Source organism: Fistularia commersonii, chromosome 33 (assembly GCF_037954325.1).
Source record: "Fistularia commersonii isolate RoL2024-O1a breed Wild chromosome 33, RoL_Fcom_v1.0, whole genome shotgun sequence".
Lineage (NCBI taxonomy): Eukaryota > Metazoa > Chordata > Actinopteri > Syngnathiformes > Fistulariidae > Fistularia > Fistularia commersonii.
The window spans coordinates 2,940,916-2,957,802 of NC_141316.1; the positions used below are offsets into that span (position 1 = coordinate 2,940,916).

Consider the following 16,887-nt stretch of genomic DNA (forward strand, 5'->3'; position numbering starts at 1 on the left):
CAGGCAGGGGGACTTAAAATAGCCGGCTAGCCTCCCTGCGTGTGGCGTCCAAGTCCAAAAACAACTTGACATACCTTCACACTCTGTGCAGAGGCAGAAATCTCTCCCTGGTGCATTGCTCAAAAACCCTGCCAGCATTTTGACAAAAGCTGGTCTCTCTCTCTCTCTCTCTTAAAATATAAATATACAAAAAAAGAATCTAAGAATGTGCATAAACATGGATTTTGTTCCAGTTTTTTCAGAAGCTGGTGCATATATAACTCTCTTCACCGAGTGAAAGTTCACTGGGACTTCCTGATAACCCTGTGCGACCTCGTGTGGCTTCATGTGATCTTGTATGACTTTGCATCCTCCGCAAAGGCTGGGAGTAGAAATCCAGCATTTTGTGACGTTTGCACACATAACGTCCCCCCGCATCAATTACTTGACTCCATGCAAGGAAGCACTTGCCCCTTCGGCACACCAAGGCACACACACTCACACCAAGGCATGCACATACACTATACACACACAAACACGTGTCAATTTCAATACATTAATAAACACAACCACTATAGGCACTGTGAATGGGGGGTTAAATGGGCAGAATTATTTTCTTTATATGTTTCGGTCCTTACCTGGTGATCTTTTAAGAATGTATGTTTAAGAACAACCTGGTAGTTATACCACGGTTATTGATAATTGGTAACGGTAACGCGGTGACCAATCGTGATCTTCCTCGATTGCATTAAGGCTAAACTAACTCTCAATTTTAAAGAGCCTGCAGAGGGATGGAGCTATATGAGTGAGGATAAGCACTCTGCCAGTGCCACTGAGGCGTGGAACACATCCAGCCACCAAAAAAAAACAAAAAACAAAACATGAAAACACAGGAATTTCTGAGAATTCGGAGTGTTTTCTTTCGACAATGCGGTCTGGGTTCGCAGAGACGGCACCGACTGTTCATGTAACTCCCACTTGAGCCGGAGAAACCAGACACTGAGCTCACCCTGGCTGGTTCTCCCAAACACCCCCTCATGTCCAACGTCAACACTCCCCTATCAGACCGGCATGAGTCACATATGCAAATTACCGTTACCGGATGAACTCCGGAGCAGGACTCCTGATTTACAAAATGACACACAATGGTGGCTCGTTGTCGTTCCAGGTAATGTTTGGACATGTACGTGAAGGAAAATGCAGGTTGCAAGTGGCGCTCAGCAGCAGGGGGTACAGCCGGGAAAATGCCTGGCATTTCATTCATAAGCTCAATTGTGTGAGGGATCCTGCACCCAAGGTGTACATCCCCATTCATTACAGTCTTTATATATAAAAATAAAAGATGTGAACCAATAAATTGCTGTAATGACTGAATGATAAATGTGTGGTATTCACTGGAGCTTTGGTAACCTGAAAAGAAATTGAGTCAAGCTGAATAGATTTTTCTTTCAATTGAATTAAATTGTTCATTATAATAAATATTCTATGTAAGATATGTATCAAATATTGAGTCCTACATTGTAAAAGTACAAAACTGAATGCTTTGCACCGTTGTGCATATTTATACAGACTAAACAAGTTAACAAGGGGATTAAGGTTAAACAGGTGTGTCACCACGCAGTTGGTATCACCTCAGATGTTGTGCAACCAATGACCCGGTTGTGTTGCAATGTTTTGTGTGAAACATGAATGGAAAGAGATTTTGAGATCCGAAATTTGAGGGAAGACTGAGCTGCCAATAAATAAAAGGTTCCTCCTGGACACTGTATCCCCCTCGTAACTGAGATATCCCAGTGTGTGTTCTCAGACCGGTCCTCTGGGAATCCTGAGGGTAGAGTCAGAAATCCAGCCCCTTTTGCTTTAAGAAGTTAACTGTCATGCAAAAAGCTCTGTGAAACTAATGATTATTAATAGTTTTGGAGAATTTAAACATAAAGCATCTATTTTCTGACAGTTGTTACCACAGTATCTAGGCCATTATCCCGTCTCGCCAATTTGTTCATATAATCACATGTTTTTTTTTTCTTCCCACCCGTCCTTTGAGTGCCATGTCAGTCTCCCTTCTCCCTTTTCCTCTGGCCTCCTCGCCATCCGGCCCCCGACCCAACCACCCCGACTCTCAGTCCACTCCCCCCGTGTCTTTTGTCACAGATTTAGCCGTTGGCCCAGCAAACGTCAGTCCGGAGAGAATGTTTTTCCCACATGCAAAACCGGGACGTCCGAAATTGGTCTGCTGGAACGCTCTACGTCTACTTTCCCCGTTGAATGAAAATTGGGGGTGAATGGGGGCGTTTTCTCGGCTTATGCCCTTCAGTGTTTTAACTCCGGTATAAAAAAAAAGAGTAAAGAAAAACATTTTGTCCGTGGTCATGCCGAAAACTAACACAACTCCTTTTTTATTGCCTGTTTTTTTCAAGGGGCTCTCAGTCATATCGCGGTCAGCGCTGTCACGTCATTATCTCCCATTTACACAGATGATGAATGAGGTGTCAGCTGATGCCGCTTTTCAACCGTGCAATGGCCCTTTTCCAGCGTCTGCCTGTCTTTTGGTCAATGGGACTAACTTCAGTTGAAACCTGAAATAACTACTGTATCTCGATTTATTTTCTCAGCCTACTGGGTGGGTAGAAGTACTGGATGTGAGTGAATCAATTACTTATATACCGAATACATTATCAATCATCTATGATTGATGAGTGAAATTTAGTTGTGAGAGAGAAAATTAAAAAAAAGGTATGTATTATTATAATTATACTTATGTGTATATATATATATATATAGTCTATATAAGTCCATATAGCATATATATAGCATATACATATATATAGCATATAAATAGAAGTCTTCTTTAATACAATAAATATAGTTCAATCATTATATATGTGTTTTTTATTTTTTTATTATTATTATGTATTTATTTATTTACTTATTTACTTATTTATATATATATAGTCCCTATAAGTCCATATAGGTCCATATAGCGTATATATAGCATAAACATATATATAGCATATAAATAGAAGTCTTTTTTACTACAGTAAATATAGTTCAATCAATGTATATGTGTTTTTTATTTATTTTTTTATTAGTTTGTATTTATTTATTTATTTACTTATTTATTTTTATAAAGTGTGACCTCTAACTACAACCAGATGAGAAATTTGTTTACTTGCTGAAAATAACTGTATTAAAGAAGACTTTTGACCAAAGAACTGAGACTCCATCCCAGCATCCGGGAATCATGTACTGAGTCAGGAAATTTGGTAAAAAATAATTTCTCATGGACTTGGACACAACCACAATAGCGGAGGTTGCCGCCCAGCCGGCTAATGGAAATAATTTCACTTAAAGGAGCTACTGCATTGACATTGCTACTTAGCAGAGCAGGATACTCACCATTCATCATAGATGAATGAAAAAATTGCATTTACAACAGGAAAGAAATGACACTGCGTTGACACTGTGAGAGTGCAACGAATATATGACCCTCTCAAAGGGTCTTCGGAGGAAAAAGTGATCGGATCACCGTGTCCGGAACAGGAGGAAACGATGGAAAGATTGCGAGCAAACACAATCCAGGCTTTAGTCTGTTGGATAAGGGGGAACTCGTGCTGAGAAAAGAACAGGAAGCGTCAACCTGGGCGCTGACATCCTGCAGGTGACTGGGAGGAGGGTTTGGTTGGATGCCATTTGCCTGGCAGGTGTAGGCACACACCTGAGTGTGTAAACACAAGGTGTGGCAAACTGATTGTTGGGTCTTGAAACATTCCCCACAGATAGACAGGTGTGGGGATTCTCACCAGCTCCTGGCTGATGGCAGGTGTGTTAGTTGATTTTCCAAGCAGAGCTTTCGGGGCTGCCTCCTGGCTCTTGAGTACGTGTTACCAGAGGCTTGGCTGTTACTTAAGCGTGTCACCCTGGTGTGATAGGATGCTAGGAATTATCTAAGAGCTTCCAGAAAAGTCTCCATTGAAGCAGAAAAGGAAAGAAGGACTTGAACAAGGCTGTTTTTTAAGCAGAACTGAAGAAGAAAGTGATAAGGGGGGCGCCTTTGGACTTCCAAAGTGTGGTTCTCATTTTCAGAATGAGGGCTGGAATATTACCTTTGCACATGGAGGGTTACTCTGCTTAGTTTCCCAGGAGAAGATTAAGTTAAGGTGCTGGGAACTCCTTGAGTTTTCCAAGTATAAAGCTGGAGTTCATAGCACGGGACAACAGTGTTAAATTACCGGTACTACCGACAACACGCCCAATAGAAGCAACGGAAAGGTGAAGGTGGACATTCATTATGCACTCAGTGTCAAGAGAGTTCATTGACCTGCTCCAGCGTCCTTTACCACCTATGAGTTCACCTGCAAATGTGTTATCACCTCACAGCAGCTAGTGCCCCATTTTTAGTAAAGGTCTTTCTATACATGTAAAAGCAGCCTGAATAAAAAAAAAAAAAAACTTTTTTTTTTTGTTAAAGAGTACTGCAGATACAGTAAATGCTTTGAGAATGCTGATACAGAAGTAGAGAAGGCATGTATGAGAACTGTGTGATAGTGGGGATGTGGGTATAACAGAGGAGTTAAAGGTGGAGGTGGGACTACATCAGGGATCAGCTCTGACTCCATTCTTGTTTGCAGTGCTGATGGACAGTGTGACAGATGAGGATAGACAGACCTCTCCATGGACCATGCTGTATGCAGATGACATGGTGATCTGTAGTGAGAGCAGGGAGGAGGTAGAGGAAAATCTAGAGAGGCAGTGGTATGCTCTGGAAAGGAGAGGAATGAAGGTTACCAAACTGGAACTCTGGGGTTACAGTAGGATGCTGAGGTTGGAAATGCCAGGCAGGATGCCTAGAGGAGGACCGAAGAGGAGATTTATGGATAGTGTGAAGCAGATCATCAAGCAAGTTGGTGTGAGAGAAGAGCATGCAGAGGACAGGGTTAGATGGAGAGAGATGGTTCTCTGTATCAACCCCTCAAGGGAGCAGCTGAAAGGAAAAGAAGAAGCCAATTAGAAACCGGTCATTTTCCAAACATTTGAAAAAGTTCTTGGGGGAAAAAATGGCGCCATTTGATAGCGTATACACACTCTACTCTCGATGCACAATGGTCAGATGAAAAGCAGGAAATCATAGCGCCCCTTGTGAACGATTCAAGGTATCTCTCAAGCTTTGGAGGTTGATGGGATAATGAGGAAAGTGACAAATTTCCCTCGGAAAACTGGATGGTCTCTTCAAGGCAGGAGCAAATAACTCAAGCAAGAGGTCACATATCTCGCTGCGAGACGATCAGAATGATCCTGCCTGGTGTATATTTATTCCACAGATTAGCTTCTGTATTTATAGTTGGCTAATCTAATTAGACTGGGGACCTTTTCGTCAGAAAACATATGTTTCAATATGAAGGGTGATTTAACCATTTTATTTTATTGGAATAACCAGAGTTACGTGGCTCCTAAAGGTTTTCCCGAGACATAATGAGTTTTATTGAGACTTGGTTCGCGATCATCGTTAAATGAAGGTCTTTTTAATCCGGTAATACACTGACGGCGTGATGAGAGCTGAGCTCCAGGGCCTGTTCCACTGAAGTCATCCAAAGGGTCTGCTAAGGCAATAATGACAAAATCTAACAGGCGACTTTCCACCACGTTTGGCGACGGCCGTGTCTTCCCAGCATTCTCACAAGAAATCCAAAGCCCAGTAAAGAGTCGTTTGCTGAAATTGGAGATCCATCCTCATTCTTTTATAGGTCCGGTCTTATCTAGTGAAACTGGAGCAGGAGGTCACATGGAGGGTTATTTGTCTGAGCTGTTCTACAGTGGAGGGTCCCTAGCTTTTCAGGTCAAGACCTCAACATTTCCCTTGGAAACCCCTTTGCGAACCCCTTTATCAGGCTAGTGTATTTGATTTTTCTTTTTGATTTAAAGGATCTGTTTTTTTTTATTTTCATATTTCGCAAGAACAACGGCAACAATATTACAAATAATAATAAGAAAATTGAGAAAAATAAATCATGAAAAAAACGACTTTTTGAACACATTTTAAATGTAGTGTTAATCATTTTTATTATTATCATATTTGTTTTCTTGAAAGGTTAGTTCCTCTAAATATAGATCTTTTAGACGGGAGGATAACATATTTTTGATTAAAGTTTACATCCTGTCAGACACAATTTCTGATATTTTATTTTATTTTATTTTATTTTATTTTATTTTATTTTATTTTATTTTATCTAACACTGAAATTATCTCTCTGTTTGTGTATTAGATGCTAACTTTGGAAAAGTGGGCGTTAAAGAATATGGGAGAGTCGTTTGTACTCATGAACATAACATTTCCTCCACAGCCGTTAGAACATTGGTTTCAGATTTTAAGACACCGTGATCCCAGCATTCATTTTAGCATTAAGAGATCGACCTGGTTTTATTGAGCAATAAAATATATGCTTTTTCTCTGCTGTGAGAGCACAAAGGAAAATACAGATAAAAACTCTTTCTTTTATATCAGAGTTTAAAAACAGCATTGAGTGACAATCTCAAAAACAGCAGTGCTTCATATTGTTGAAAGACTCCTACATGTGGATGGGAATTCAATGATGTTGCCTTTATGTTGTGTTGCAACGATTGGGACCAAATCAGGATTTTTATATTTTTCAGTAATTCGAAGAAGGGAAAAACAACAAAACAACATTAACAGGAGAATTTCTGGTGTATTGTATGAATATGATCATCTTATGAAACCTTAAAGTTAGACTGAGACTAGCCCCTGCCATAGCCTTACTCTGCTGACAGACAGCCCAACTATGTTGAGGCCTGTCTGATGACCGGCTTAAAAATGTTCTCCGTCCCAAACTCTTTAAGTGTTAAATGATGCCAGACAATTTCATTTCTCATTCTTAATGATTGCCCTTGTCATTGATGCTTATCGCTTTTACCATCACCACATGTGACTTTCATTATTTGTCATCACATGCATTGTTGGTTTCTGTGGAATCCTTAATGAGGAAACAGATTTTAAAAAAATGTAATTTAGCTTCTTTTTTTCTCATACCATTTGGGATATTAAATGTACTAGCCTTTTTTCATTTTATTTTTTCCATTTATATTATATTATATCATATCACATTATATTATATTATACTATATTATATTATATTATATTATATTATATTATATTATATTATATTATATTATATTATATTATATTATATTATATGCAGTGTTCCACCATTGTAGATTTTTCATGTTTTCTTTTCTCTCTCCCTTTTAAATTAGGCAGCACAATGTGATTACACAGAATCAAAACAATGAGGCTGCAGAGGCTCAAGAGCTCTGCAGCACTGAGGGGAAACTGCAGGCCTTTCAGACTCCTCTCAAATTATACCTGCGGTTTTAGAACCCGTGTAGAGCATTAGCAGCTGCAGCCTCAACGTATTGTTTTGGAAATATTTCTCAAAAGTTGGCAGTTAAGGTGAAAAACGTATTTGCGCACAGAGAGACGGGACCCCCGGCGATGTTAGGGTCGGGACACAGCAGGGATGCCTCAGTACCTGCTGTGTGCTGGTATGGATCTGCTGGAAGGTGGTCAACATGGCCGTAAAATGTAAAAAAAAGATTTTTTTAAATCCACTTCCACACAGCGACTGGCTGTGTCTCTGTCTCCTTTGTGTTGGGGTATCATTATCATGATTTCATCCACCGGGGGCTGGTGGATGAAATCCAACGGAAGTCAACGGGCCGCCTCTGCAACTTAACGCGAAGGAAGAGAAGTAGAAGAGGGAGGCAAGGGCCGGTGGACTTACGGCACGGTGCTCAGCGGCTACAGCGTTCTTCTCACGGTTTTGCAGGGTGTTCCGCTCCTCCAGTTCGTGGAACCCTGACAGAAATGCGCCCCTCACCCCAACTTCTTGTCTGTCAATCTGCTGCTGCCAAGACAGGGATGCGACCTGCGAATACACACACACACAAAGCACAATGAGCACAACTCTCACTTCCACTGAACTCTTGATCAAGCTTGCATGCTTTTGCATTCTGCCGTGCGCATTTCGGAAAATGCGCACCTGCCCTCGCCATCCCATCTTTAAATAAGATCCCGTCTTGGGTATCTAAAGCACTACGTTTGCTACAGGACCTGTATGCCTTTGGGGCCCGCGGGCAAGATCCTGGGAGACCCTTCTCTTCCAGGATCTTACTGACATAGACTTTTCGAACCAATCCCCTCTGGCAGAAGGCTGCGGTACATCAGGACCAAAACTACCTGCCATAAAAAGTTTCTTCCTATCTGCAGCCTACCTCATCAATAATGCCTTGGTCCCCTTTTGACACTGTCCCAACCTCTCTATTGCACTGCTTTGCACACCTTGCCATTTTGCACCACCAACCACGATCACCCTGATTTTACTCTTAATTTATTTAATGCCTGTTACATGTTTAGCACCGTTAACAAAGGCAAATTCCTTGTAGTTGTAAAATTATTTGGCAAATAAAGCAATTCTGATTCTGATTTCAGAACAGACCAACCCAAACTCTACAACTCTACGGTATATTCTAACTTTTTATTTGGATACAATATCAGAATCACCCAAAATACCATTGTGTGTTTATCGATTGATTCAGAGATGTAGATCACCATGAGCATACTATATTAATAATAACATTGACATCTTTTTGTTTGATTTTACATGGGACTTTGTTTTGTAGTCACACACAATATAAACCGTATATAAATACTCCCGCTCACCTGCCCCATTTGTTTCCGGTGACTTTTTAGCCGATCGGAAAACCGTCAACTGAATAACTGTAAAAGTTATTCACATTGCAATAAATAATGCAGTTAGCATTTAAACTGCATGAGTAATGCAATTCAGAATCTATCAATGTGTGTCCAAAGCTTTGTTTCCTTCAGAAACCCCTTTATTTTGTTTGCTGTTAGGCTAAATATTATGGATGGGACCCATATTTCAACACGCTTTGTCAACATAAGTGTTTATTTTTTCATTTATTCATTATCAGTACCGCTTGTCCTGCACTCAGGGTCACCAAAGGGGTCTGGAGGCTTTCCCAGCTGTCTTTGGGCAAGGAAGTGGGGTTCACCCTGGGTCCATCCCAGGGCCACACATAGAGACACACGACCATTCACTCTCTTATTTACATGAGTGTGAATTTAGGGTCTTAGTCTTTTTGTGTGAGAGTAAACCCAAGCAGACTATTATTATTGTAATCACATATTTTTTGCATCAGATGAGGCATCTCTTTGATTAGCAATTTGTGTGCGGTAAAAACAAAAGAAAACAAAACTTCAAAACAAGCGTATCAGCGCCAATGGGACTGATTCCAAAGACTTATAATTACTGATCTTAAACAATGAATTTATCGACTAGGCAAATGACACGATGTCAAAACTATCACAAAACGCTCACTTGGTCCGAGTCTGCGAGTCAACGCTCCAGGTAGAGTTCCTGCAATTCCAAACCCTGTCATCTGTTCAAATATGTTCAGTGTTTGTCATACCCTAATCCTTCCAGTTGGTTCCAGATGACAGCAGATTGCTACGCAGGAGATGGCAAACAATTCAAAAATAATTTCGCCATATCGGGCATGACTGTTTGAAAGTCCATTTGATGCCGTTATACGCAAACAAAGCGGCTCCTTGAGTGAATTCCTCAACGGCTAAGGTTCACAAAAACAAACAGCATGAGGCCCCGATGTCTGCGAGCTACGGAGGCAGGAGATCTGACACGGATCTCCTGCACGCAGAGTTTAATTCAGAAGCAGGGCGTGAAATTAAAATGTTGCCGGGCGTCGCGGCAAAGGATAAGCAGTGTGAGATCCCCCTCGGGAGGCGGGGAGTCGACCAGACCGCATCCAGCTGAGACTCGAAGGCTAAACAGATGTCCGTCAAATCCCTGACAGACCGACGTAAATGCGGTAAAGTTCTGGAGACACTGTCAAAGCAGGCCCAATCTGGACTTTTATGGCGGGATTCAGGTCAAGGTGAAAAAGAAAAAAAAAAGTTATGCAATGATTCAAGCGCATAACATTCAAGACAAGTTGATGGAGATTTGTTTATTAAAAAGATAACCAATCTAACAACAACGCTAGCATTTGCTTATAACAAAGTTAGCAGTATATGAGGTCATATTATTTGGAAATGAACATTTACGATTAATTTATATAGTTTGGTATTGTTTTTTTTGTTTTTTAACGAGAAGACGCTCACCATCATTGGGGCTCTGCGGGGGGTCAAGTGGTGCGTTACAATTCGAAGTAATCCTGAAATGGAGTTCACTTCGGCGTGATGGTGGCCGGGTCGGCCGCGGCTGACAGGAAACAGCCGAGTGTCGGATTCATTCGAACCGGCTGGACGACGGCGGAGGGAGGTGACTTCATTTCCAAGAACCCCCAAGCAGCCCGGTTGGTTGTAAACAATATACGACAGTTGGAGCTGTGGGAACTTCGGTGATCTGGTCTGTTTTCAGCCCATTTTGATGTCGATATTGTTTCGATGAGCGTTATTTTCCTTTTTTTTTCCTTTTTTTAAAAATCTTACATCAAAGCTAATTTAACAAGTAGGGTTAAATGATTTAATAGGCCAAAAATGCACCTTTAAATGCAGTTATATACCATAATTTCCGGACTATTGAGCGCACCTCGAAGCCGCACTGGCTAGTTGATCACTATCTCGGGCTTCCTCCTGCGCACTAAAACCGTCAAAGTCGTCTTCTTCGGTGTCGGAGTTTAACAGACTCAGAATTTTACGGTCATTTCATCGGTCCGTTGTGAGGAGGATAAACGTTTTAGCGGCGTGAAGCTCGTTAGCGTCCCCCACCCAAAAAAGGCCATATATTAGCTGCATCGTTGCTTACGTGAAAAAGTCGCAGCTTATCGTCCGGAAATTACAGTAAAGTTGGAAGCTCAGATGAGATTCAGAATCTTTAACCGGGCCAGTGCACAAATATCGATCCATGATTTGTTTATTATCGATTTTTCACATAAGCTAGGGTGAACTTTTTATTTGTATAAACACAAAACTCATGTCTATGTTTTTTTTCACATACACATATATCTGAAAAAAGAAAAAGAAAAAAACTGCCAAGTGGAGCCTCAACTTACAGCCATTAATTTTGGTCTCAACCTAATCCCCGACCAGGAGCCAGCGCCATACATTTACGCAGTGATATATGTGTGGGGATTCCAAAAAAGAAAAAAAAAAAAAAAAAAAAAAGAAACCAGACCCCCCTGGCTTCAACAGGCATTTACCCAAGACAGAAAATACACCATGTGAAACCAAAATATGATGAATTAGCAAAGCACATGGTAGCGGCCTCAGTCAACCGCCAGCAGTTGCTTCCCCTGTTATCGTCGCTTTTCACCCTGAAAGGTTGTGAAAACTGTCTGTTTTCTTTGCATCCCTCTGCCAGCCATAACACCCCCTTCGATTATTTAAATCTCCTGCTCAGCATCAGCCCTGAGCAAAAAGGCTCCACTACTCCGCTTTGGTTTGCCCGGTGTCCAGTGTCCTATCCACACCTGCATCTTTGCATCAAAAGCGATGATTGAATGGATGCGAGTCTGCTTCGATAACACGGGTATGCTTATAGCTGAGATATAAATCTATAACGGCACCTTGAAAGGGAGAGCGGAGTGAAAGATAGCATTTTATCTCCTGACGTCCCTAAATGTGGATTGTGTTGCTTTGGTGCGTGACTTCCCCTCTCAAAGAGCTCTGCTCTCCTCGCGGCCTCTGTGTGAATCCGCAATGACGTCATGCTTTTTCCAAAACATATCATGAACACGCGCAACGTTTGTCCCATGAGGTGTTTCCAGCCCGATCACTGGCAGCGGTTTCTCGGAATGAAATTCGGTGTGAGGAAATAATTCTACGTTGTGTTAATATGACGCCCCCGAAACCACCGACGGCTGGCTCTTGAATTAAAGACCTAACCTTAGTGGTTTAATCCAACCGAGGGCCGCTTGCATATTAGAATAATAAACGGTATTGCGGCGAGGGTGAAATTCGCAAAGCGCACGTCTTTCGCTGCAGACGTGATGTTTCTTAAGGAGCTTGATCATTTAATGCAGGATTAACAAGTCATCCCACCTATCAGGAACAAAACTCAACCAAGACTTGTGCTAAAATACACCAGATGCATCATATCTCCAGTTTGGATATTGAGCGTTTGCCGCAAAAAGGCTTATGACTGTGTTATTAATGGTTATTAAGTGTTATTAATAACTGTGTGTAATTAGAACAAGAAAATGCCTACAAAACCATCATCGCAGCTCTTAAGGCTATGCTTTTTTTCAACCTGAACAAGATATTCAAAAGAATAGATGAGTGTAAAAATGCTGATGTGGATAAATAGACACACGGTGCAATTGATTTGGAATCCCAAAAATAATTTCAGACCACCAGACGGCTCTGAAACAATTCAAAAGAGGAGTCATGGATGACTGAACGACATTCCCGTAAACCAATCGATTCAAGCAAGCACAGCAAGCTCAAAACTATCGAGCAGACACAATGTTCAAGTTCCAAATGAAATATATACAGGACTGTCTCAGAAAATTATAATATTGTGATAAAGTTCTTTATCTTCTGTAATGCAATTACAAAAACAAAAATGTCATACATTCTGGAAGAATAAAAATAACTGAAATATTGCAAGCCTTTTATTATTTTAATATTACTGGTTATGGCTTACATCTTAAGAAAACTATTAATATTAAAATATCATGAAAAAGTAATTTTTTGTGTTTTAATTGCATTACAGAAGATAAAGAACTTCATCACAATATTATAATTTTCTGAGACAGTCCTGTATATATATTATTAGGTTTGATTTGCATGTTTTGGTAGATATAACAGAGCTTTTTGCGTTTTGTCCCATTCCCATTTCCAACTTCACCTGCTTCCGGTGAGAGTTGGACTCCACCAGTGCTGCCCTTTGTCACAGATTCTGTTCATAACTTTTATGGACAGAATTTCCAGGCACAGCCAGGTCATGGATCTGTTGGCTTCATCAGGTCATGATCTCTGCCCCTCACTGGAGTGGTTCAGTCGAGTGTGAAGCGTCCGAGAAGCGGATTTGCACCTCCAAAGCCGAGATCATGGTGCTCAACAAGAAATATGTGAAATGTCCACTCCGGGTCGGGACCGAGGTCCCGCCCCAAGTGGAGGAGTTCAAGTATCTTGGGGTCTTGTTCACAAGTGAAGGAAGGATGGAGCAGGAGGTCGACAAGTGCAGCGTCTGCAGCGTTGCAGACTCTGTAGCGGTCTGTCGTGGTCGAGAAGGAGCTGAGCCGGAAGCTCTCAATTTACCGGTCAATCTACGTTCCCACCCTCACCTATGGTCAAGGGATTGTGGGTAGTGACTGAAAGAACGAGATCCCGCATACAAAAGGGCTGAAAGGAGTTTCCTCCGCCGGGTGGCCAGACTCTCCCTTAGAGATAGGGTGAGAATTTCGGTCATCCTGGAGGAGCTCAAAGTAGAGCTCCACATAGAGAGAAGGTGGCTTGGGCATCTGGTCAGGATGCCTACTGGATGCATGTCCATCTGGAAGGATATATATATATATATATATATATATATATATATATATATATGTATATATATATATATATATGTATGTATATACAAAGAGATAGATAGATAGATAGATAGATAGATAGATAGATAGATAGATAGATAGATAGATAGATAGATAGATAGATAGATAGATAGCCATAGATAGCCATAGATAGCCATAGATGTCAGAATCAGAAATATATTATTGACTGGGAATGAAACTGAGTGATTGCAGTTGCTCAATAAGGTAAAAAAATGGGAAAAAAAATAAAATAAGATGAATAGAAATAAAACAAAGTTGTTAAAATGTAAGTGGAGTCAAGGTTTTAAGATATAATAAAAGAGAAAAATACAACAAAATAGTGGATAGCCAAAGGAAGCAAGATGGTCTGATGTTATTACTGGATGTAAACAGTCTGGTAATGACATATGATCTATATCTATTGCTAGATCTAAATATAGATCTAGGTAAAATATCATGAGACATGAAATCACTGTCTCACCTGCACAAAACTGCTTCACCAGTTTATGCTGCTCCACCGGCTATAAAAAAAAAAAAGGCAGACTATTTAAGAATTGTTGTTAATATACATTTCCTTTCATTTACTCCAGATGCAGTAACAGCCATCTGTTGCATGGACCTATGAACGAGCATTGCAGTTGACCAACTTTGACCATCTTTCGTCTTCATGGTTACGGTGCATACTGGTGACGTGATCGTTTCACCTGCAGTGAACCAACTTGTATATGCAGATCCCTAAAATAAAACTTCTGACGCTTCTGATTTTCATTGAGTCTTCCAAATTTAAAAGAGACCTCCGTCAATACCACTTTTGACATTTGCACGCGTGGTGTGTGGATCGCACCTATCACCAGGTCAGGACTCTTTTTCTTCCTATTTGCACCTAACATGATCGTACAAGTTGTTTTGGCTTTCCTTTGCAGAGCAAAAAAAAAAAAAAAAAAAGAAAAGCAGTTTCTTACCCTGGGAAAACAGATGTGAGCTGATTTTCCACAGTGAGATTAAAAGAAGAAAAAGGTTTAAAAGGGAAAGCTGAGTGCACACAAAATGCACAAACACACACACACATATACCGACAAACCTGTTGCTGCTTGAGTGCTGGTATCTGCGCTTTTGGAAATAAGCTGTCATTAGCTCGGTTCTCTGAACCCTGACAGCGGGTTTACTCCTCAGCCCCCCTCGCCGCCGCCATACGGTTTGTCAGCAGGAAATTAGATGGGGAAATATGGTATCATCTTTCTAAAGTACGTGCAGGTAATTGCCGTGTTGTCAAAATAAGATTTAGGACATGTGTGTTTTTAACTTCCACGAGGATTCTCGGTGCCTAAAGTTGATGTTCAAACACGGGTTATATTTTACCTGTCAGTGCAGGACTTAGCGTTGTACTCGAGATCAGCCTTCGCTCCGATGACAAGAAAGCAGAGGAAGATAAATGCGATGCTTTACCTTTAGCACGGACCTTTACCTTTAGCTCGACCCCTTAAACCGGCCTATTGTTGAGTAGCTGGAATAAATGCTCTCTTTGTCCCTGTTTTTTTTGACAATGTTTTGATTGCAGGGTAGGATGGTGTTTGCCCAACCACCTTGCTGAACCTCTCCTGCCGGTGAAACAAGCTCGCTGACTTGCTAACCAAAGTGTGGGTGATTCCCACCCCTTTCTCTCAGAGGAACACGCGGCCAGCATCTTGACTCCCTGCGACGAGATTCATGCGGTCTCGGTCTCAGCAGCACGATCAACAAAATCACGAGATCTAGAGAATCCTGCTCTTTTGTCCTCTAACGTTCCTTTAGCGAGGAGATTCCAGGTGGAGGCTGACCACCGCAGACCAGAAACCGTGAAAAGACAATATTTTGGTGCAAGTGCACTTTCGGCAATTGCATCGAATCATTTCTGATCCGACTGTTGAACGCTGCTATGACTTATTGAAAAGTCACGATGAGAGAGTGAATGATTGTATGTCAATGGCTTGTGAATGATCGTATGTCCGTATGATGTGTGAGTGAATGAGTGGGTGTGTGAGTGGATGAGAGTGTGAACAGTTGTATGTGTTTAAGACTTGTAAATGAGAGAAAGCTAATGGTTGCATATCAAAGAGTTATGAATGGTCGTATGTCCGTTTGAGTAGGTGAGTGAGCGAGTGTGTGTGTGAATGAGAGAGTGGCAGATTGCATGTCTATGTGATGTGATGAAAGACCAGATATTGATTGAAATCTGAATTGAGAATTTCTCACTATTGAAAGTTCTGCGTCATAATCAGTTCCAGGGGTCAAAGTAGAAAAGACAAAATGCAAAGTCGTGCAAAGTAGAATGATATGAATGATGATCTGGAGTAAATCTGGTAACAATTGCACACGGGTAGGAAGCAAAATTAGGATGGCGTAACTAAATGTAAACTGCGACGTCACAATCCTATTCTCACACGCTCGCACACACACCCTTGCATTCTGAAATCCTAAATATTAGTCTGGGGAGTCTAGACCACCTATATGTTTTCCGTCGATGGATTTTTTCACCCACCACGCAGGACAGCTCGCGTCGTCTCCCAGGTGAAGCCCGGCCCCTGGCTGAACTTCGGGGCCCGGGTCACGGAGGTACACGCAAACCCACCTTTGATCGCCTGACAGCTCAATCGCAGCCGTGCGGTTGCCTGGCTCCGGGTCAGATACTAATAAATCATATCAATGAAGCGGTTGTTAGGGAGTAATTACACTGCCAAGTTAATTGTTGATATTAAAAAGGGCAGAGGAGGGCTTCTCTTGACTCAAGAACTTATTACACTGAAATACCTGGCATAGCTGAGCAGCCGCTGACTTTGTATCGGGACAGTAGTCTGGCACAATCTCAGGTTTGGATCTTTATTGAGAGATAAAATAGACATTTAAACCTTGAAAATATTCAGTTTATCCCTCCACTGGCCTGCATGGACACCATTTCACAGCCCATTATACTCTGTCACAGAAACAGCTATTTCACAGATGACTGCATCCTTTTCGACGTGCAATCATACTGTATTATATTTTCTATTACACACACACACACACACACAGATGGAAGCACAAACACACACACAAGCATTGCATGAACTACAGTGCATTGTACATCCTATACAGAGAAGTATCTCATAACCCAGCCTCAAGGCGGCACAGGCCAGAGTCTCCCTGAGCCGGACCCAAGCCCAGATAAATGCGGAGGATTGCGTCAGGTAGGGTATCCGGCGTAAAACTTTTGCCAAAACCAAACATGCCAATCAAACTAATAACCACATCATACCGGATTGGTCGAGACCCGGGTTAACAACAACCACCGTTGGTACCGATGACCTACAGG

The 16,887-nt window shown here is 41.4% G+C and overlaps 1 protein-coding gene across 1 annotated transcript in view; it reads right to left on the reverse strand.

Annotated features, from left to right (window-relative positions):
- The window catches only part of LOC147214674 (putative uncharacterized protein MYH16), a 67,055-nt gene that overhangs the window by 43,664 nt on the left and 6,504 nt on the right, over positions 1 to 16,887 (reverse strand). Inside the window, exon 2 of the mRNA XM_086140218.1 lies at positions 7,772 to 7,915. Within this exon, the coding sequence (XP_085996344.1) occupies positions 7,772 to 7,915 (144 nt within the window). The remainder of the gene's footprint in view (positions 1 to 7,771; positions 7,916 to 16,887) is intronic.